The sequence below is a fragment of the Rattus norvegicus genome, chromosome 2 (assembly GCF_036323735.1).
Source record: "Rattus norvegicus strain BN/NHsdMcwi chromosome 2, GRCr8, whole genome shotgun sequence".
NCBI lineage: Eukaryota > Metazoa > Chordata > Mammalia > Rodentia > Muridae > Rattus > Rattus norvegicus.
In genome coordinates, this window is record NC_086020.1 from 75,552,579 (window position 1) to 75,575,337 (window position 22,759).

At 37.7% G+C, this 22,759-nt stretch overlaps 1 protein-coding gene across 1 annotated transcript; it reads left to right on the plus strand.

Annotated features, from left to right (window-relative positions):
- Positions 1–1,937: 1,937 nt before the first annotated feature.
- On the plus strand, positions 1,938–19,788 carry Dda1-ps1 (DET1- and DDB1-associated 1, pseudogene 1). Its single transcript, XM_063282794.1, has 2 exons — positions 1,938–2,028; positions 18,994–19,788. Exons 1-2 carry the CDS (start codon positions 1,938–1,940, stop codon positions 19,326–19,328), a joined length of 426 nt encoding a protein of 141 aa, XP_063138864.1. The 3' UTR covers positions 19,329–19,788.
- Positions 19,789–22,759: the final 2,971 nt, after the last annotated feature.

Consider the following 22,759-nt stretch of genomic DNA (forward strand, 5'->3'; position numbering starts at 1 on the left):
GAGTCCAGCACATCGGGGTATGTTATTATCTGTGGATGAGAACAAGCTTTGGCAGGTACTTCAGAGTACAATTGAACAGCTTTGAAACTCCTGTGCTCAAACTCTTGAACAGTTGAGAGACCCATGATCTAAGATCAACTGTGCTTACCTTCACAGTTTGATATTCTATTCTAACTTCTATTTCAATTTCAAGAACAGAGCACATCTACTAAAATATGTGGTGAGAAGATTATGGCTTAGATTTAAATTAAGTCTTCCTATCTAAAAACAAATACTATATTAAAGAAACTATTTTATTTTAACATTTGTTTTCCACTGGACTTCAAAAAATGAATCTTGTCTTCAACAACCGACTAGAAATGTCATAAACAAGGCAGACTATCAGTACTTCAAAATGAGGAACGAACACAGAAGGCAATAGTTTTACTCAAATCTTCTGAATACATAATTTTAAGATGAAAATCTAAAATCAGATGCATTCTATTATCTCAAAACAGCCATGAGCTATGGAATGGTAGAATATGTTCGACAGTTATTTTTGATAGGGGAATAAATCAGAGAATAGCGTGTTTCTTTTGAATGATTAATGAAGAAAAAAATAACAAAATCTGTATCATCCTGAAGAATAGCTACTACTTCTGTGATTTCAGAGAAATGATGAAATTTTTTTCTTCATGGCAGAGGTATCACAACTCATTTTTTCCTCATCTTCATACAGTAAATTTAATTAATGATTCTTATATGCGAATACTGTAGCTACATCATTTCTGCCATGCTCTCTTGCTACTTAAATTCCCCCCAGCAAACCCTCACCTTACTGTCAAGTTCATTATTTCTCGTTTAGTAATGATCTCTCTCTCTCTCTCTCTCTCTCTCTCTCTCTCTCTCTCTCTCTCTCTCTGTGTGTGTGTGTGTGTGTGTGTGTCTCTCTGTGTCTCTCCCTCTGTCTCTTTGACTCTCTCTCTCTCTTTCTCTCCCCCCTCTCTCTGTAGTGTGTGTGTGTGTGGGGGGTGTGGATGTGTGAGTCAATTTAATGTAGTTTACACATGCATGGGAACAGAGATCCACTTGGGATTGAATAAACTATCAGTTGTCTTTTGTGGAAAAGACTTGTTTCTTCCTGTTTCAGAATATATTCATTTTCAATATCTTTTCATTGATGGGTGGTCTTATAAAATTTTCATAAAGATTCTCTAAAAACATAGCTGTGAAGGCATAGGAGAATTAAGCAGAACTCTGAAGCTCACTGAATATCCTCTCAAGCCAAATGCTGAAGTGTCAAGCTGAGCGCTAAAGTGTCATCTTTTATTTGAGACCCCATTTCATAAAATAAGTTGAAGGGCATTTAACAGACATATCAGAAGTTGGTTTAGAAACAACTTACTGATGCACAAATGAACACACAGACATTTAACCAATACACACAAAGACACACACACACACACACACACACACAATCTCAAGCTCTGAAAAATAATCTAAAGATATTGCCATAATTAGTTTGTCAGGAAAACATTTTCTCTTCTGATTTTTGTATGTCTGTGTTACTTGATGTATGTATACATGTTTGCTCACATGTGTGTCAATGTGCACATGTATACATGATACAGGCCCATCAATAATGTTTGGAACAATTTGCAATCAGTCCTTAATCTTATGGCTATGTTGTATATGGAGATACAGGTAGGCTGCTACCCATACCTTACCTTTAAATGCATCTTGGGGATTCACATTTGTGAAGCAGACACTTAGCCAGTAACTATCTCCTCCTTAGCCTAAGGATTTTTCTTTTTAAATGTTCCCAAAGAACCAATGACTGTCATGGTGTCTCATTTTTTTCTATAATGACTAAAATATCAATTTACTTAGAATACTAAATTCTAAGGGATAATATAGACTCAAAAATCAAGAAGTTAACAAAATTGAAGGAGAGGTAGATGAACTCTGAGACAGATAGAGATATCTTGGTCAAAGGCTTAGAAGGTGTCACAGTAAAAATACAGTTTAAATACTGGCTTAAGAAGCACAGTAAGAGGAGGCAGAGGCAGGCAGATCTCTGTGAGTTCAAGGCCACCCTGATCTATAAGGAGTGTTGCAGGACATCCAAGGTTACACAGAGAAACACTGTGTTAAGCACAGGTACAAGGGGAACATAACCAAAACAACCAAACAAGAGGCACAATAGGACAATATTCCCTACAACCACCATATACCTTAATTTCCCCAAATCCTTATGGAAGTTTCCCAACATTGATGACAAGCTATGCCATGATTTAAATTCTACAGACGATTGACCATAGTGGACTAAAATAAAAAAAATAATCAAAGATAAATGTCAAAAGAGCTACATAATTAAATATTGAAAAGTAAATATTTGGAAATTAGGCAGTGTGTTTGTAAACAGCCCACAATAAAAAAACAAAACAATGTAGACAATATTTACAGTAATAATGAAAATAAGACATATTAAAAGTCATTCTTTGAAGGAATTATGCATATTATAAAGATGTATTTGATAACGGGTCCTCATTCTTAGACTCCCCACACCAAAAGGCTCAAGCAGGTAACTACAAGTTTAGGATCAGACTGCATAAACAAAAAAACAAATCAAGTTCTAATTACAGTTAATCTACCTAAATTTTAAGATGTTACATGAAATGAATAAGTCTTAAAGAGAAATTCATACATCTGAATATATATTAATTAGCAAATAACATGTGAACAGAGAAAGTTGTATTTTATATAACATCTATTATATTTAATATCTATTATATATAATATATTGCTTATATAATATGATACATCATATATATGTGTATGTAGCAATAATTAAAAATACAAAGGCAATTAAATTAATAGATAGCAATGGGGAACATGGAAGGCTTTAGACGGGAGGGAAGAGGCATGAGCAATCATGTAATTATAAATAAAAAGATAATTAATTTATCATAATTAGCACTAATATCATATGAACTGTCACATTTTGAGAATCAAAAGATGTTAAAAATGTAAAAAAATTACATCCTGGTGACATGTGTTGCCATCAATATTATCAAAGTGTCATTCAAAAATTAAGACACCACCCTACTCCACACACACACACACACACACACACACACACACACACACATATATATATATATATATATATATATATTGAATATATATATATTCAATTTAAAATCAAAAGAGACCTTACAGGTGCTTCTGTAGAGTGAGAAAGGATGGTAGATAGAAAACATCTCGGGAGGAAAGAAAACTGTGATCAGTGACATTGAGATTTGTGGGGCAGGGTATTAACACAGTTGGCAATGAGGACTGTAGAATGAAGAAAAAGAAGAGGGAGCAACTGAAAAAAAAAACTTCCCAAAGTAGAGTTCCACATGGACAAGAAGAGGCAGACAGAAATAAAGACCACATGAGATGTAAAGAGAGGGCCAAGACAGCCTCAGATGACTGAATGGAACTGCTTTTGCAACCTTGTCACTGAGTTGAGTTTATTTTCAGTTCACTCCCAGGGAAGGGACACAACTAGGCTTAACTTTCAGAAACCTGTAATTTTCTTTTTTTTTTCTTTTTTTTTTTATTAACTTGAGTATTTCTTATATACATTTCGAGTGTTATTCCCTTTCCCGGTATCTGGGCAAACATCCCCCTCCCCCCTGTAATTTTCTTAATGAGCCATCAGCTGGTTAAGCTGTATCACAGGGAAAATACAGTATGTATATACATACAAAGAAATTGTTAGATTATATTATTTCCAAAAGAAAAATAGCTATGTTGTGAATAAAAACCAACAGCATTTATTAGATGTCATCAGTATCAAACATCAACCATGATGAAGATAGATGATTTATCAATTTATTACTGTTATTATAGTGGCAATAAACACAGAGATAATTTTAAAAACATGACTATTCACCTAAGTTATTTCTTCACTATGTGACAATGATTACACAAAGACCGTTTTGCACAGAAGCATAATTTTTAATTGAAATCAACATAAACTAAGTGGTGCCTTATTGTAACTGCATCTATTATTTTGTAGACATGCTTTTGTGTGCATAGACATGTGTTCATGTGTGTGTACAGAGATCATAGGTCAGCTTTGGATGTAGTAGGTCTTATTGGAATAATATAGTTTGTGAATGAAGATAGGGTCATTCACTCACCGGGAGCTCACTGTGTATGCTAATCATGACCAACCTTCTGGAATATGTCTTCTTTCCATTCCTACAAAGATAGCTACAAGGATGCTTTTATTTTTATTTCAAATGCATTAGTTGATCAATTTCATAAACCATTGTAATTACACCTGAGATTAAACTAGAACATTAATGTTCTAGTTTATGTTCATGTTTTTGCATGGGAGGAGGGGGAGAACTCTACAGTTGACTTACAATATTTCAATATTATATTTTAAAAGCTAAATCAGAGATGGTAATTTTCAAAATAAGCCTAATATTATCTCTGTCATGCTCTATATGAAGAAGGTAACATAGAAGACTGTTTATCCAGGAAGATATGATAGCATGACCCAAGGAACAGCATCTGAGTGATTTTGTTCTCTTTCCAACTAAACAGATTCACAACTTTGGATCACCATTAAAAAATGTCAACTAGTCTAAAAACAGCATGGTTTAAGAACCCCTTTTAACTATCGCTTCTAATTTAAGACAAAGAATTTTATACATCTTTTTAAAATAGTATTCTGTGTTTAGTAGAATTCTCCTCGACATATGGTTTCCTAGGAAGTAAAGACATGGGCACTCAATTTTACCTCTTGAGCACAAGCACATCATGTTTTTCCAACTGGAGTAGCTGAAATCAGCCAAGTATGTCTGAATTTCCGTGTGAGACAACACATGAATTTGTGAATGTTTCAGTCATTTCCTATATTATGTAATTTTAAAATGCCAGCTTAAAGCCCAAGTTTTATTGGGCTTTATTCCAAATTTATTCCAAATTATTGACCTGGAATAAGAATATGGATCTTGAACAAAATTAATAGACATAATTCACCTCTGAATTATTAGATTGGAAGGTTTGAGTCTGCACTTCAGAGCTTGAAGTCTAGAATCATAAGGATAATATAATTTGTTTATATGACAATGTGAAGCTCATTTAAATAGAAGCAATGTATCTCCTGCTTTCTCAAATTTATTACCAATAGGAAGATTAAAAACATTTTCCTTAGAAAATTCCTTCTTAATTTTTTCTTAGAATATTTCTTGATAATGGAGAGTTTTAGTCATATAACTTCTTTATAAGTCTCTTAACATTTCCAGTTACTGACATGAAAAATTGTAATCTACGTTGAGCCTATGTAAATAACAAAGTCTTTGCAAAATTTCTATACAAACTAAGCATATTCTATTAGGACATATGATACAATGACAAAGAGAGATTCCTTTGAGCTCATTTAATTCTTCTCTTTCATCATACTGAGAAGTGAGTAATACTGTGGAATAGAACACCATTACAGCATATTTATTGAATTTTCTTCAATTCCTCGAGTACACAAATGCAACATGATTAGATGAATACATATAGAACTGCATTATAAATTATACTTATCCATCACATATTTCCACTCTATTTGGAACATTGTTTATAAAAATCACCTTAAGTAGTCAATGACATAATTTCAAAACAGAGTTCATTTTTTTTTATTTTTTCAGGAAAAAGTAAAACTTTCCACAAACATTATTTGATTTCAATGGAAACAAATTTAATTTGAATAGTCATAAAATAGTTTTGATCAAGATGCACACTTGTGAGCTGTCATCTGAGTCCATTCCATAATCTTAATCAAAGAACAATGCTGCATTTTGTGGAGGCACAGAAGAGAATAAAAATGATTTGTCACTGTTCAGTGGATGTTTTTTCATATTTAGTAATATATCTTATTATTCATACAGGGGAAAAAGAAAGTTTATTTTCACAGAGCACAGATACATCTTGAAGAACTTAACAGAATTACATTTCTTCACAAACAATGATTTTGACAACACCAAGTAAGATATTTTAGGAGATGAAAGTGTAATATAGGAACTCAGTTTTCTCTGTGTCCTTACCATACAAGGTCTTTCTTTTTAAACATAATAAATGCATTAATTATTTGATAATTTCAAGAGTGCATGCAATGTATTTTGATTATATTTACCTCCCAACCTGCCCACTGATTGCTCCAGTTTCCACTCTCAACTTCATCATATCTTTGCCAAATTAATATCTCATTTAACCAATTACTTCTGCACATATGTACTTTTGGTGGCACCATTTAGTGAAGCATCATAGACCGATCAAGAATAATATCACTTAGGAAACTTGACTCTTCTTCCCCTAGCAGCTATCAAGTGTTGTAACTCCTCTTTTGTAGGTAGAACCCTAGTTATTCTCTCTAACCTACAAGCTCGAAGGTTGATCGCCTTGATCTCCTTAAGGTCCTGTGCAAGTAACCATAGCAGCTGTGACTTTAGGAGTTTCTGGTCATGCCATATCCTTAATGCCAGTTATCGCAGACCTCTGATTTTCACAATCTTTTCAGTCTTTATTCTGCAATGTTTTCTTAACCTTGTGAGAAAGATGTGTGATAAATGTGACCCATTTATGGTAGAATACTTCATGGATTCATTTTATCTGAACTTTGTCCAGTTGTGAGTTTTTCTGTTAGACACTATTCTCTGCACAATGAAGCTTCTTAGAGTGGGGCTGAGAGATGAACTAATATTCATAAAATACATGCATTTAGAGAGCTATATATCTATTATAGATATATCAACATCTATCTATCTATCATTTTCTATCTATCTAACATTGATCTATCTCTGTCTTCCTTACTAGTCTGATTTATTTTCTTTTATTTATTTACTCAGAAAAAATAGCAATTTATTTTTCATAATGGAAAACAATAGATTTTATTTGCATATTTACTCATTTAAAATATAAATGTGCTAAGTGCTTATCTAAAGGGTTGTGTATATAATTACATAAAATCTTTGCAGGTGTCACTCCATTTATTTCTTATATACTCCTCTGGTAAAGTTCTATCAGTATTCAGCTTTTTGTAATGGAGCACCAAGGCTAATGAAAAAGATGTATTTATTGAGAGTGTGTGCAACAAAAATCCAAGGCTTCTCCTCCACCCAAACATTTAGCAATAATTATATTTTTTAAGTTTTATATGAGTACTATATTTAAATCATTCCCTCCTTACATCCTCACCCCTGCCATTCATCCTATGTCCATCAGAAGTTCTCAACTTAATGACACTTTCCTCTTTAATTGTTATCCATATGTGTGTATGTGTGTACATGTATCTTATTCAAAATTATGCATCCAAAATAGAAATAAATGCAGATATATCATAATAAATATTGATGAATATAGGTGTATACAACCTGCTGAGTCAACTCAGATTTGCTCATATTCATATGAGCCCAACATTTGGGAATGTATTTCAGTTGTGTTTTCCTGGGAGAATATTCAATCTCCTCCACAACCAGCCAATCATTGCCTATAATTAATTATTCATCTAAGGCTGAGGCCTTGTGACATTGGGATGTTAACATTTGTGATCATTGTAAAATAGGAAAGATACATGTCAAAATATAAAAACCCAAAAGATTAAATATTTCCTAAATTCCTGATGAATTTGACTGTGCTTTTTATAATTTTCTCATTTAAAAATTAACACAATGTTTTGTGTCATATTCTTTCCCCTCCCACACCCTACTGATTTATTCACTAAGAAAAAAGATTTAGTCAACCCATCAAAATGATTTAATTTCTTTAAACATATAGGAAAAATGAAATAAATTTAGGATGAAGAAAGTGTATTCCTATAAGACTTTTACATATATTTATACAGCACATGTGAAAATGTAATTTTTGTCTAAAAGGGGATGTGTATGAAAGGATATATAATTCAGAATCACAAGTTTAACACAGATTTGATCATATCTTCTTTACTGTTGTTCACAAATAGAAAATCATCTTAAAACAGGCCTATTCTGGGTCTGTTATTAATAAAGTTTCTAGACATAACAAAAACATTGTTGCTTTGCACATAGATAACTATATACATATTTCTTCAAGATACAAACTTCACCCCCAATAGGCCCGTGTTTATCATCATGAACAAAACTCAACTCTAAGTGGATCAAAGGCCTCAACCAAAAACCAAAAACACTGAAGCTGATAGAAGAGAAAGTTTGAAACAGCCTTGAGTTCCTTGGTACAGAAAAAGACTTCCTGAACAGAACTGTGTTAGAATAGGAATTAAGATCAACAACTAATATATGGGATTGTATAAATTCAAAAATCTTCATAACAAAATCACAGTGGTTCAGACAAAGCCATAGACTATAAAGTGGAAAAGGATTTTTCATAAACTATATAGTCGATAGAGTAATAATATACGAAACATATAAAGAACTCAAAAAACTAGATATAAGGGGAAAACATTTTCATGTTATATTTTTAATGGTTTTTTTATTTATTCACCTTTGAAATGTTGTCCGTCTTCCCAGTCTCCCCTCTGCAAACCCTCCATCCCATCATCCCTCCCTTTGTCTGTATAAGTGTACTCTCCCACCCACCCAATCTGGCCTCACTGCTTTAGCATTCCCTATGCTGGGGCATCAAGCCTCAGCAGGACCAAGGGCTTCTCCTCCCATTAATGCCACATAAGGCCATCCTCTGCTACCTATGCAGCTGGAGCCTTAGACCCATTCATGTGTACTTTTTACTTGGTGGTGTAGTCCCTAAGAGCTCTGGGGTGTCCGGTAGCTTGATATTGCTATTCTTCCTACAGGGTAGCTTGATATTGCTATTCTTCCTATGGGGTAGCTTGATATTGCTATTCTTCCTACGGGGTTGCAATCCCCTTCAGTTCCTTCCATCTTTTAATTAACACCTAGCATACTTTTATAAAAGAATATATGTCATAATATATCATAATTTTCTTTTGGTGTTTGGGTTATATCACTCAGAGTGTTCTGTTTTTTTTAGCTGAACCTGTTTGCCTAAAAATATGTCATTTTTTTAAAGCTGAAAAAGTACAGACTATGTAAAGAGGAAAACTCTAGATGGGCTTCACACGAATCTCCCTGAGAAGGTAAAATTGAATAAATGTTGCAGATGGACCGGGGGCAGATGGGACTGGGAAGGATGAGAGTCAGCTGGAATATGGGGCTATTGAATATGCTGTGGGAACTGAGTGCAGGGGAATCTATGAGGGTATCCTTCATGGAGGAATCCTCACACTAAAGGATATGGGGTGCAAGCTTACCATCTTTTGTAACAAGGACCAATTTCCAATCGTATATATGTGTATATTATATTATATTATATTATATATTATACATGATATTATATAAATATGTGTATTATAAGTGATCTGACACACACACATATATATTCATATATATATATACATATATACACAAATAACTGACAGGGTAGTACAGTGTAGTTCTTTTACTAAGGACAACATCCACACACCTCACTGAACATACAGTGATTGAGATAATGTGGAATTGGAGACTTCACCCCTATGTTCTACTCTCTTCTGCATGAGAAGATACGCTGTAAGCTTTGTAAGAAAAATCTGGACACCAACTCAGTTACAAACTCTTTGATCTACAAACTGTTCTGCCTAGAAAATATGCTGAAGTGATAGTGGGTCATAATATGAATGAGTGACCAACTAAGTTTGGTTTAACTTTAGGCCCATCCACTAGAAGAAGTCTACTCCCTACACTCCCTACTCCCTGGCTTCTATGCCAGGAAGCAGAGAGTCCGTAGTCCAGAGACCTAGGGCAGGATCAAATACTACTTTAAAACAAAACAGAAAAAAATCAATGAAATTATTCGTAATAATATTCTGCTCTACTGACTGATTGACCAGTGTCTTCTTCAGACCTCATCAGAGAGGCTTTCTCTAGCAGCAGATGAGAGGTGGCACAGAGAACCAGAAACATTTGTGAAGAAAGAATCCAAATGGGAAGTCTATCTGGTCTCTCCCCTAGGAGATTGCAGAAGTCTGAGTAAGATGGGGAGGAAAGTTCGTAGGAGTCAGAATGGAGAAAGACCACCAGTAAAACGTGGCCTACTGAATTCACTAAGCAGGAGTCATTCTCTTACCAGCTTACAGAGATTGAAGCAGCAAGCAAGGGGCTTGAGGGTGGTGGGGGGCTCATAACAGTGGGAGTGAGTCTGCCTTTTATTCTTCTGCCAGCTCTTGGGATTCTTTTCTTCCTGTGGGTTGCCTTCTCCAGTCTTGTTATGGGACCTTTGACTTGTCTTACTGTACTTTGATTTCTCCAGTTTGGTTCTTATCTCTTGGAAGCCTGCTCTTTTCCAGGGTTTTAGATCTGGGGGATAGGGCAAGTACTGGTGGGGACTAGGGCAGATTGGACGGAGGGGAAACAGTGATAGGGATATAATGCATGAAAGCAGAAACTATTTTCAATAAAAATATAGAAAAGAAATAAGATCGTAAGGAGGAGAACTACCATGAATGGAAGCTAACTTTACATAATAGAAACAAGTTCTCAAAGGGCTACATTGTCCACCACATCAGAGCACAATAAGAAATTATCTGTTACCAAGGAAATGGGATCTTAGTAGATGTAAAGTCTTATTATGCCAAGACTTCACACATGAGTAGATTTAGGGTCTACAATTCCCAAAGTTTTCCCATAAATGGGAGAAACAGACCTTTTCGATTCTTTTTATACCCATTCCATCTTTCATACCACAGTTCAAAGTACTTTGTTCTAGCATGCCAAGGAGAGTATATTATGATATATATTTCATTATTTTTCTACCTGATTGTTTCCATGCTGCTTACTTATTTACATTATCATTTTACTTTTGTGATCCATTTTTGCCACTTGGATAAAAATTCTTTAATGGCAAATTTATATTATTTGCTCATTATAATCATGTATTCATTATAAAATATTTAATAATTTTCTGTAACAATTTAATCAATGTTAATTTTGTTTCTTCTTTTCATCAATAGTACTTTGCCTACCTTCCTTGAACGACCTAGAATGTAGTTCTAAGATTATATTAAAACCAGTTGTGAGAAAGGACATTTTGCTCTAGAAAGTTCCATGGACATACTCTAAGCTTAATATTTCCTAAGAGTGCATGTGAGTTGAACTATAATCAAACACAAAACTTACCACAGCAAATGATTAAAGAGAATAGCAAAAGTAGAAGGTGAATAGGGCTCTGAGGCTAGCTCTCTTTAAAACCACATATAAAAATATTCTAAAAGGGCATTTAGCTTTATAATTTACGGTGACTAGTGAAGTAGGGATAGATTTGCATTTTAAGTTGTTTTGTTTTGTGTTAATTCGCCTTCTAAATTAAATTTTTCTTAGAAATGTTATTGAACCATTTATAGTTATTGCAAGATAACTTCTTTCTTTTATATTTAGCTCAATGTTGACCAAGTTAAATATAGTTGATTTTTGTTTGTTGGTTTTGTATCTTGATCTATACACAAATAAATATGCATTTGACAGTTTATTTGATATTTTCTGTATATGTAACTAAGTGTCTACAAATTAATGAATTTTCCCTTTTCCCACCTAGTGTTTCTTTATTTTTCTTTCATGAAAATTATAGGTAGTTTTAAAGAGAATAAATTTGTATTTTTGATTCTTTTTCTCGCTCTTGCTTCTTATATAACAGAGTAGACTGAGGATGTCTTTCAAATCTATTGCTATTAGAACAAAGAAATACTCACACGGTCTCTTTTTTTCTTCCTCCTCAGCATTTTAGATGCAATAGCAAAATGATTATGAAAGGGAAGAAATATACCACATACTAGAATCAAGGTATGAGCACATAGATCCTTCTATGAATGTATAGAGACAATCGCTATGTAAAATCATATTTTAATAATGAAGTCTAATAATGCAAATATCACTTTTACTTCTCCACATAAACTGCTGAGTCTTACCCAAGTCCTACCCAAGCTGTTCAAGTACATCACTTGTGCTTAACCCAGTGCATTTCCTTCTTTATACTAACTGTCCTTGGACCTATGCCTGGAAGCTTCTACTTTCTGTACTACCTGATCTTCCAAGCTTACTGATTCAAACCAGCTTCTCTCACCATCTGTCTGAAATGTATTGCATGACCTCATACTAAATGGGCAACATGTTCTAACCTTCTGGCCGCTTCTCATTCCATGGCTCTTTCTGTCTTTATCTGTGCCAAGCTGGTTCTCTCAGAAACAGGTCTCTGTCAAACTGTGCTAGTAACAGAAACAGGTCTCTGTCAAACTGTGCTAGTAAAACTGTCATACACAAATACCAGCCACCATATACCATAACATCCCCACTTTTAACCTCTCACTACTCTTTTTTTGCATTTTTATTGAATATTTTATTTACATTACAAAGTTATCCTCTTTCCCAGTTTCTCATCCATAAACTCCCTCCTCCTCCCCATACCCCTTCAACTATGAGGATGTTCCTTCACCCATCCACCAACCCCTTCACGCCTCCCTGGCCTAACATTTACCTACCAATTGGGGGGGGTGTCAAGTGATATTCTTCCCATTGGTGCCCAACAAGGAAATCCTCTGCTGCATAATGCAACTGCAGTCATGGGTCTCTCCATGTGTACTCTGTGGATGGTGGTTTAGTCTCTGGGAGCCATGGTTGCTTGGTATTGTTGTTCTTATGGGGTTGCAAACCCCTTCAATTCCTTCAATCTTTTCTCTATCTCCTCCAATGGGGATCCCATTCTCGGTTCAATGATTGTCTGCTAGCTTTTTCCTCTGTATGCTCTGTCATGCTTTGGAAGAGCCTTTCAGGATACAGCTATGTCAGGCTCCTGCCAGCATGCACTTATTGGCATCAAAAATATAGTCTGGATTTGGTGGCTGTATGTATATGGGCCGGATTCCCAGGAGGAGCAGTTTCTGGATGGCCTTCTTATCAGTATCTCCTCCAAACTTTGTCTCCATATCTCATCCTATGAATATTTTTCTTTCCCCCTTCTCAAACGGATATCTTGGGTAATCCTAGATTTAGGCTAATATCCACTTATAAGTGAGTGCATAGAATATGTGTTTTGGGTTACCTCACTCACAATGATATATTCTAAGTTCCATCCACTTGCCTATGAATTTCATGCAGTCATTGTTTTTAGTAGATCAGTAGTATTCAGTGATGTAAGTGTACCACATTTTTGTATCCATTCCTCAGTTGAGGGACATCTGGGTTCTATCCAGCTTCTGGCTGTTATAAATAAGGCTGCTATAAATATAGTGGAACATGTGTCCTTGTTATATGTTGGAGCATCTTTTTGATATATGCCCAGAAGTATTATAGCTGGGTCCTCAGGTAGTGCAATGCCCAATTATCTAAGGAACTGATTTCCACAGTGGTTGTAACATGATTTCCAGACTGATTTCCAGAGTGGTTGTACCAACTTGCACTCCCACCAACAATGGAGAAGTGTTCTTCTTTCTCCACATCCTTGCCAGCCTCTGTTGTCACCTGAATTTTTTTTTATTAGCCATTCTGACTGGTCTGAGGTGGAAACTCAGGGGTGTTTTGATTTGCATTTCAATTATGACTAAGGATGTTGAACATTTCTTTAGGTGTTACCAACCATTCGATATTCCTCAGTCGAGAAATTTTTTTTTTATTAACTTGAGTATTTCTTATATACATTTAGAATGTTATTCCCTTTCCCGGTTTCCGGGCAAACATCCCCCTCCCCCCTCCCCTTCCTTATGGGTGTTCCCCTCCCAACCCTCCCCCCATTGCCGCCCTCCCCCCATAGACTAGTTCACTGGTGGTTCAGTCTTAGCAGGACCCAGGGCTTCCCCTTCCACTGGTGCTCTTACTAGGATATTCATTGCTACCTATGGGGTCAGAGTCCAGGGTCAGTCCATGTATAGTATTTAGGTAGTGGCTTAGTCCCTGGAAGCTCTGGTTGCTTGGCATTGTTGTACTTTTGGGGTCTCGAGCCCCTTCAAGCTCTTCCAGTTCTTTCTCTGATTCCTTCAACAGGGGACCTATTCTCAGTTCAGTGGTTTGCTGCTGGCATTTGCCTCTGTACTTGCTGTATTCTGGCTGTGTCTCTCAGGAGCGATCTACATCCGGCTCCTGTCGGTCTGCACTTCTTTGCTTCATCCATCTTGTCTAATTGGGTGGCTGTATATGTATGGGCCACCTGTGGGGCAGGCTCTGAATGGGTGTTCCTTCAGTCTCTGTTTTAATCTTTGCCTCTCCCTTCCCTGCCAAGGGTATTCTTTTTCCTCATTTAAAGAAGGAGTGAAGCATTCACATTTTGATCATCCGTCTTGAGTTTCGTTTGTTCTAGGGATCTAGGGTAATTCAAGCATTTGGGCTAATAGCCACTTATCAATGAGTGCATACCATGTATGTCTTTCTGTGATTGGGTTAGCTCACTCAGGATGATATTTTCCAGTTCCAACCATTTGCCTACGAATTTCATAAACTCGTTGTTTTTGATAGCTGTGTAATATTCCATTGTGTAGATGTACCACATTTTCTATATCCATTCCTCTGTTGAAGGGCATCTGGGTTCTTTCCAGTTTCTGGCTATTATAAATAAGGCTGCGATGAACATAGTGGAGCACGTGTCTCTTTTATATGTTGAGGCATCTTTTGGGTATATGCCCAAGAGAGGTATAGCTGGATCCTCAGGCAGTTCAATGTCCAATTTTCTGAGGAACCTCCAGACTGATTTCCAGAATGGTTTTACCAGTCTGCAATCCCACCAACAATGGAGGAGTGTTCCTCTTTCTCCACATCCTCGCCAAAATCTGCTGTCACCTGAGTTTTTGATCTTAGCCATTATCACTGGTGTGAGGTGAAATCTCAGGGTTGTTTTGATTTGCATTTCCCTTATGACTAAAGATGTTGAACATTTCTTTAGGTGTTTCTCAGCCATTCGGCATTCCTCAGCTGTGAATTCTTTGTTTAGCTCTGAACCCCATTTTTTAATACGGTTATTTGTTTCCCTGCGGTCTAACTTCTTGAGTTCTTTGTATATTTTGGATATAAGGCCTCTATCTGTTGTAGGATTGGTAAAGATCTTTTCCCAATCTGTTGGTTGCCGTTTTGTCCTAACCACAGTGTCCTTTGCCTTACAGAAGCTTTGCAGTTTTATGAGATCCCATTTGTCGATTCTTGATCTTAGAGCATAAGCCATTGGTGTTTTGTTCAGGAACTTTTTTCCAGTGCCCATGTGTTCCAGATGCTTCCCTAGTTTTTCTTCTATTAGTTTGAGTGTGTCTGGTTTGATGTGTAGGTCCTTGATCCACTTGGACTTAAGCTTTGTACAGGGTGATAAGCATGGATCGATCTGCATTCTTCTACATGTTGCCCTCCAGTTGAACCAGCACCATTTGCTGAAAATGCTATCTTTTTTCCATTGGATGGTTTTGGCTCCTTTGTCAAAAATCAAGTGACCATAGGTGTGTAGGTTCATTTCTGGGTCTTCAATTCTATTCCATTGGTCTATCTGTCTGTCTCTGTACCAATACCATGCAGTTTTATCACTATTGCTCTGTAATACTACTTGAGTTCAGGGATAGTGATTCCCCCTGAAGTCCTTTTATTGTTGAGGATAGCTTTAGCTATCCTGGGTTTTTTGTTATTCCAGATGAATTTGCAAATTGTTCTGTCTAACTCTTTGAAGAATTGGATTGGTATTTTGATGGGGATTGCATTGAATCTGTAGATTGCTTTTGGTAAAATGGCCATTTTTACCATATTAATCCTGCCAATCCATGAGCATGGGAGATCTTTCCATTTTCTGAGGTCTTCTTCAATTTCTTTCCTCAGTGTCTTGAAGTTCTTATTGTACAGATCTTTTACTTGCTTGGTTAAAGTCACACCGAGGTACTTTATATTATTTGGGTCTATTATGAAGGGTGTCGTTTCCCTAATTTCTTTCTCGGCTTGTTTCTCTTTTGTATAGAGGAAGGCAACTGATTCATTTGAGTTAATTTTATACACAGCCACTTTGCTGAAGTTGTTTATCAGCTTTAGTAGTTCTCTGGTGGAACTTTTGGGATCACTTAAATATACTATCATGTCATCTGCAAATAGTGATATTTTGACCTCTTCTTTTCCGATCTGTATCCCCTTGATCTCCTTTTGTTGTCTGATTGCTCTGGCTAGAACTTCAAGAACTATATTGAATAAGTAGGGAGAGTGTGGGCAGCCTTGTCTAGTCCCTGATTTTAGTGGGATTGCTTCAAGTTTATCTCCATTTAGTTTAATGTTAGCAACTGGTTTGCTGTATATGGCTTTTACTATGTTTAGGTATGGGCCTTGAATTCCTATTCTTTCCAGGACTTTTATCATGAAGGGGTGTTGAATTTTGTCAAATGCTTTCTCAGCACTAATGAAATGATCATGTGGTTCTGTTCTTTCAGTTTGTTTATATAATGGATCACGTTGATGTTTTTCCGTATATTAAACCATCCCTGCATGCCTGGGATGAAGCCTACTTGATCATGGTGGATGATTGTTTTGATGTGCTCTTGAATTCGGTTTGCCAGAATTTTATTGAGTATTTTTGCGTCGATATTCATAAGGGAAATTGGTCTGAAGTTCTCTTTCTTTGTTGTGTCTTTGTGTGGTTTAGGTATAAGAGTAATTGTGGCTTCATAGAAGGAATTCGGTAGGGCTCCATCTGTTTCAATTTTGTGGAATAGTTTGGATAATATTGGTATGAGGTCTTCTATGAAGGTTTGATAGAATTCTGCACTAAACCCGTCTGGACCTGGGCTCTTTTTGGTTGGGAGACCTTTAATGACTGCTTCTATTTCCTTAGGAGTTATGGGGTTTTTTAACTGGTTTATCTGTTCTTGATTTAACTTCGATACCTGGTATCTGTCTAGGAAATTGTCCATTTCCTGAAGATTTTCAAGTTTTGTTGAATAGAGGTTTTTATAGTAAGATCTGATGATTTTTTGAATTTCCTCTGAATCTGTAGTTATGTTTCCCTTTTCGTTTCTGATTTTGTTAATTTGGACGCACTCTCTGTGTCCTCTCGTTAGTCTGGCTAAGGGTTTATCTATCTTGTTGAGAAATTTTTGTTGAGCTCTGTACCCCATGTTTTAATAGGGTTATTTGATTCTCTGGAGGCTAACTTCTGAATTCATAGTAGCCCAATATTAGATGGAGGATTGGTAAATCTTTTCCCAATATGTTGATTGATATTTTGTACTAATGACAGTTCAATTTTATGAAGTCCCATTTGTTGATTCTTGATTTTAGAGCATATGCCAGTGATGTTTTGTTCAGGAAAATTTCCTCAGTGCCTATGTTTGAGGATCTCCCCATTTTTTCTATTACTTTGAGTGTATCTGATTTTATGTGAAGGTCCTTGATCCACCTGGACTTAAGCTTTGTACATGGTGATAAGAATGGATCGATCTGCATTCTTCTACATGCTGACCTCCAGATGAACCAGCATCATTTGTTGAAAATGCTACTGTTTTAGCACTGGATGGTTTTATTTCCTTTGTCAAAGATCAAATGACCACAGGTGTGTGGGTCCATTTTTGCTTCTTCAATTCTATTCCATTGATCTTCCTGTCTGTCTCTGTACCAATACCATACATTTTTTTTTATCACTATTGCTTTGTCTTATTGCTTGAGATCACTTCAAGGATGGTGATTTCCCCAGAAGTTACTTCATGGTTGAGGACAGTTTTCTTTTTTTTTTTTTTTTTTTTTTTATTAACTTGAGTATTTCTTATATACATTTCGAGTGTTATTCCCTTTCCCGGTTTCCGGGCAAACATCCCCCTCCCCCCTCCCCTTCCTTATGGGTGTTCCCCTCCCAACCCTCCCCCCATTGCCGCCCTCCCCCCATAGACTAGTTCACTGTGGGTTCAGTCTTAGCAGGACCCAGGGCTTCCCCTTCCACTGGTGCTCTTACTAGGATATTCATTGCTACCTATGGGGTCAGAGTCCAGGGTCAGTCCATGTATAGTCTTTAGGTAGTGGCTTAGTCCCTGGAAGCTCTGGTTGCTTGGCATTGTTGTACTTTTGGGGTCTCGAGCCCCTTCAAGCTCTTCCAGTTCTTTCTCTGATTCCTTCAATAGGGGACCTATTCTCAGTTCAGTGGTTTGCTGCTGGCATTCGCCTCTATATTTGCTGTATTCTGGCTGTGTCTCTCAGGAGCAATCTACATCCGGCTCCTGTCGGTCTGCACTTCTTTGCTTCATCCATCTTGTCTAATTGGGTGGCTGTATATGTATGGGCCACATGTGGGGTTCAGAGCTAAACAAAGAATTCACAGCTGAGGAATGCCGAATGGCTGAGAAACACCTAAAGAAATGTTCAACATCTTTAGTCATAAGGGAAATGCAAATCAAAACAACCCTGAGATTTCACCTCACACCAGTGCGATTGGCTAAGATCAAAAACTCAGGTGACAGCAGATGCTGGCGAGGAGGACAGTTTTCACTATCCTGGGTTTTTTTGTTATACTAAATGAATTTTCATATTGCTTTTCTAACTCTATGAAGAATTGAGTTGGAATTTTGATGCTGATTGCATTGAATCTGTAGATTGCTTTCAGCAAGATGGCCATTTTTAGTATTAATCCTGCCGATCCATGAGCTTGGGAGATCATTCGGTCTTCTGAGATTATCTTCAATTTCTTTCTTCAAAGACTTGAAGTTCTTGTCATACAGATCTTTCACTTGCTTGGTTAGAGTCACATAGAGGTATTTTATGTTATTTGTGACTATTGTGAACAGTGTCATTTCCTAATTTCTTTCTGACTGTTTATCCTTTGAATAGAGGAAAACTATTGATTTGTTTGAGTTAATTTTATACCCAGACGATTTGCTGAATTTGTTTATCAGCTGTAGGAGTTCTCTGGTGGAAATTTTGGGCTCACTATTTATATTATCATATCATCAGCAGATAGTCATATTTTGAATTCTTCCATTTCATGGAGGTGGCTGTGCAGCGACGGTGGCCCGGGCAGCAGACTTTCTGAAAGGCTTGCCCGTCTACAACAAGAGCAACTTCAGCAAGTTCCACGAGGACTCCGTGTGCAAGGCCTCGAACCGCCGTCCCTCAGTATACCTGCCGACCGGAGAATACCCGTCAGAGCAGATCACCATGACAGAAAAGAGGAACATCCTACTGCGGTACCTGCACCAGCAATGGGACAAAAAGAACGCCGCCAAGAAGAGAGACCAAGAGCAGGTGGAGGCGGAGGGCGAGAGCTCAGCGCCACCCCGTAAGGTGGCCGGGACTGACAGCCCCGACATGCCCGAGGACACCTAGGTCCTGTGAATCACCCATCGTCTGTCAGCTGTGTCCGCTCCCACCCAGGTGTGTAAGCGCAGTCCGCCTCCTACATCCAGTCCACGCCCTCCAATCTCATAGGACCCATGTATTTATTTTCCTTGAGTTTATTCATGCTGTAACTCGTGTCAAGCATTGGTTAAAGGGACATCAAGCCCAGCCGCGAGGTGTCGGTAGATGCTTTTTAAAGCACAGTGGTGTCCCCCACCTGCAGCAAGACCTCGTCGGGGGCCAGAGCCTAGGGAGGGCTGGGCCCCCAACACACCGACCGGCCTTATCGCTCCTTCCCACCCACAGGCCCGGCACCCAGGTCCCTTCGTGCCCAGGCCTCACTCTGAGCCTTCGCCAGGGCAGGAAAGAGCTGGCCCCTCTGGATCTTTCTCTTTTATCATTTATCATGGACTAGCCCGTGCTCCACGTCCACACCAATAAAAGGACCTTTCCTTAAAAAAAAAAAAAATTCTTCCATTTCAATTTGCATCACTTTGACCTCCTTTTGTTGTCTAATTGCACTGTCTAGCATTTTGAGCACTACATTGAACAGGAAGGGAGAAAGTTAGTGCCTGATTTTCATAGCGCTGCTTCAAGTTTCTCTCCATTTAGTTTGATGTTGGCTACTGGTTTGCTGTATATTGCTTTTACTATGTTTAGGTATGGGCCTTGAATTCCTGATGTTTACAATACTTTTAAGGGTGTTGAATTTTGTCAAGTGGTTTCTCAGCATCTAATGAGATAATCATGTGTTTTTTTTCTTTGAGTTACTTTACATAGTGGATTACATTGTTGGATTTCTGTATATTGAAACATCCTTACATTCCTGGAATGAAACTTACTTGATCATGATGGATGATCGTTTTGTTGTGTTCTTGGATTTGGTTTGCAAGAATTTTGTTGAGTATTTTTGTATCGATATTATAAAGGGAAACTGTTGTGAAGTTCTCTTTCTTTGTTGGGTTTTTGTTTGGTTTAGGTATATGTGTAATTGTGGTTTCATAGAAGGAATTCAGTAGATGTCCTTCTTTTTCTATTTTGTGGACTAGTTTGCACAGTGTTGGCATTAGATTTTCTTGAAGGTCTGATAGAATTCTCCACTAAACCCATCTTTTCCTGGGCTCTTTTTGGTTGGGATACTTTTAATGGCCACTTCTATTTCTTGTAGCCACTTTTTTCCTCGACTGCTTTCCTGTGCATTGGGTGTATTCTATCTCTCATTCATTCTGTCATATCTTTCACTTATTTTTACTTAATTTTACATCCCAGATTTCACTCAGCTCCCAGTCCAGGCCCCACCCAACTGTTTCAAATGCCATAGCACCTCCCTCACCCCCCTCTCCACAAGGATTTCCCCACTCTGCCAGACTTTTAAACTTCCTGGGACCTCCAGTCCCTTGAGGGACTTTTCTGATTGAACCCAGACCTGGGAGTCATCTGCTGTATACGAATTGGCATCTTTATCTCAGCTGGTCTATATTTGCTGCCTGGTTGGTAATTCATTGTCTGAGAGATCTTGGGAGTCCATGTTAGTTGAGACTATTGGTCTTCCTACAGGTTGCATTCCTCCTCATCTTCTCCAGCTTTTTTCTATTTCATCCAGAGGGGTCAGAAGCTTCTGTTTATCAGTTGGGTGCACATACTTGCATCTAACTCTTTCAGCTGCTTGTTGGATTTTTGGTGGGCAGTCATGATATGTTTCTTTTTCTGAATGCCCCATAGCCTCAGGAATGGGATCCTTCGTGGTCTCTTTTTCAGCTAAAGCGCACTTTAGGCCTGGGACTGGACCTTCTTTTCATTAGGATCATCTCTATTTCCATACTTTCTTTCAGACAAGAATTGTGGGTCAGAGCTGTGACTGTGGTATAGCAATCCGATCACCTACTTGATCCCCTGACTTTCTGCTAGAGGTAGGGTCAGTAAGTTTTCTCTCTCCACAGTAGGACATTTTCTCTAGGGTTCCCCTTTTGAGTCCTGAGAGTCTCTCATTTCCCAGGTCTCTGGTACAGTCCGGAGAGTCCTCCCAACCTCCCTTCTCCTGTGGTCTCCTGGCTCCATTCTTTATGTTGGCCCTCAGGACTTCAGTCCTTTTCCCCTATCTAGTACCAGATCATGTTCCCCTCTCCCTCCACCCGCATTCTCTTTCCTTCCCCTGTCCCTCCCTTCTTGCTTTCTTCTTTCTCCCAAGTGGGACTGAAGAGTCCTCATTGGACCCTTCAGTTTCTTGACATATTTGAGCTTTATGGATTGGATCTTTGGTTTTGTTTTTTTTTTTTTTTGTAATATCCACTTATTAGTGAGAAAGTACCATGCGTGTCCTTTTGGGTCTGAGTTACCTCACTAAGGATGATATTTTCTAGTTCTATCCATTTGCCTGCAAAACGCAAGATGTCCTTCTTCTTAATAGCTGAGTAGTATTCTGTTGTATAAATAAACCATATTTTCTGTACCCTATCTTCTGTTCTGGGACATCTGGGTTTATTCCAGCTTCTGGCTATAAAAAATAAGGCCACTATGAACATTGTAGAACATGTGACTCTGTGGCATGGTGGGGAATCTTTTGGGTATATTCTCAAAAGTGGTATTGCTGGATTTTTACATATGTCTCTTTCCAGTTTTGTGAGGAACTTCCTAATTTATTTCCAGAGAGGTTGAACCAATTTGCAATCCCACCAGCAATGGAGAAGTGTTCCTCTTTCTCTACTTCCTCACCAACATGTGTTGTTATCTGAAGTTTTGATCGTAGCCATTCTGACTGGTATAAAGTAGAATCTCAGAGTCATTTGATTTACATTTCTTTGATCACTAAGGACTTTGAACATTTCTTGAGGTGCTTGGATGGAACTGGAAAATATCATCCTGAGTGAGGTAACCCAATCACAGAAAAACACACATGGTATGCACTCATTGATAAGTGGCTATTAGCCCAAATGCTTGAATTACCCTAGATGCACAGAACACATGAAACTCAAGAAGAATGACCAAAATGCGAATGCTTCACTCCTTCTTTAAAAGGGGAACAAGAATACCCTTGGCAGGGAATATGGAGACAACGTTTAGAACAGAGGCAGAAGGAACACCCATTCAGAGCCTGCCCCACATGTGGCCCATACATATACAGCCACCAAACTAGATAAGATGGATGAAGCAAAGAAGTGCAGGCCGACAGGAACCAGATGCAGATCTTTCCTGAGAGACACAGCCAGAATACAGCAAATACATAGGCCAATGCCAGCAGCAATCCACTGAACTGAAAACGGGACCCCCGTTAAAGGAATCAGAGAAAAGACTGGAAGAGCTTGAAGGGGCTCGAGACCCCATATGAACAAAAATGCCATCCAACCAGAGCTTCCAGGGACTAAGCCACTACCCAAAGACTATACATGGACTGACCCTAAGTTCCAACCTCATAGGTAGCA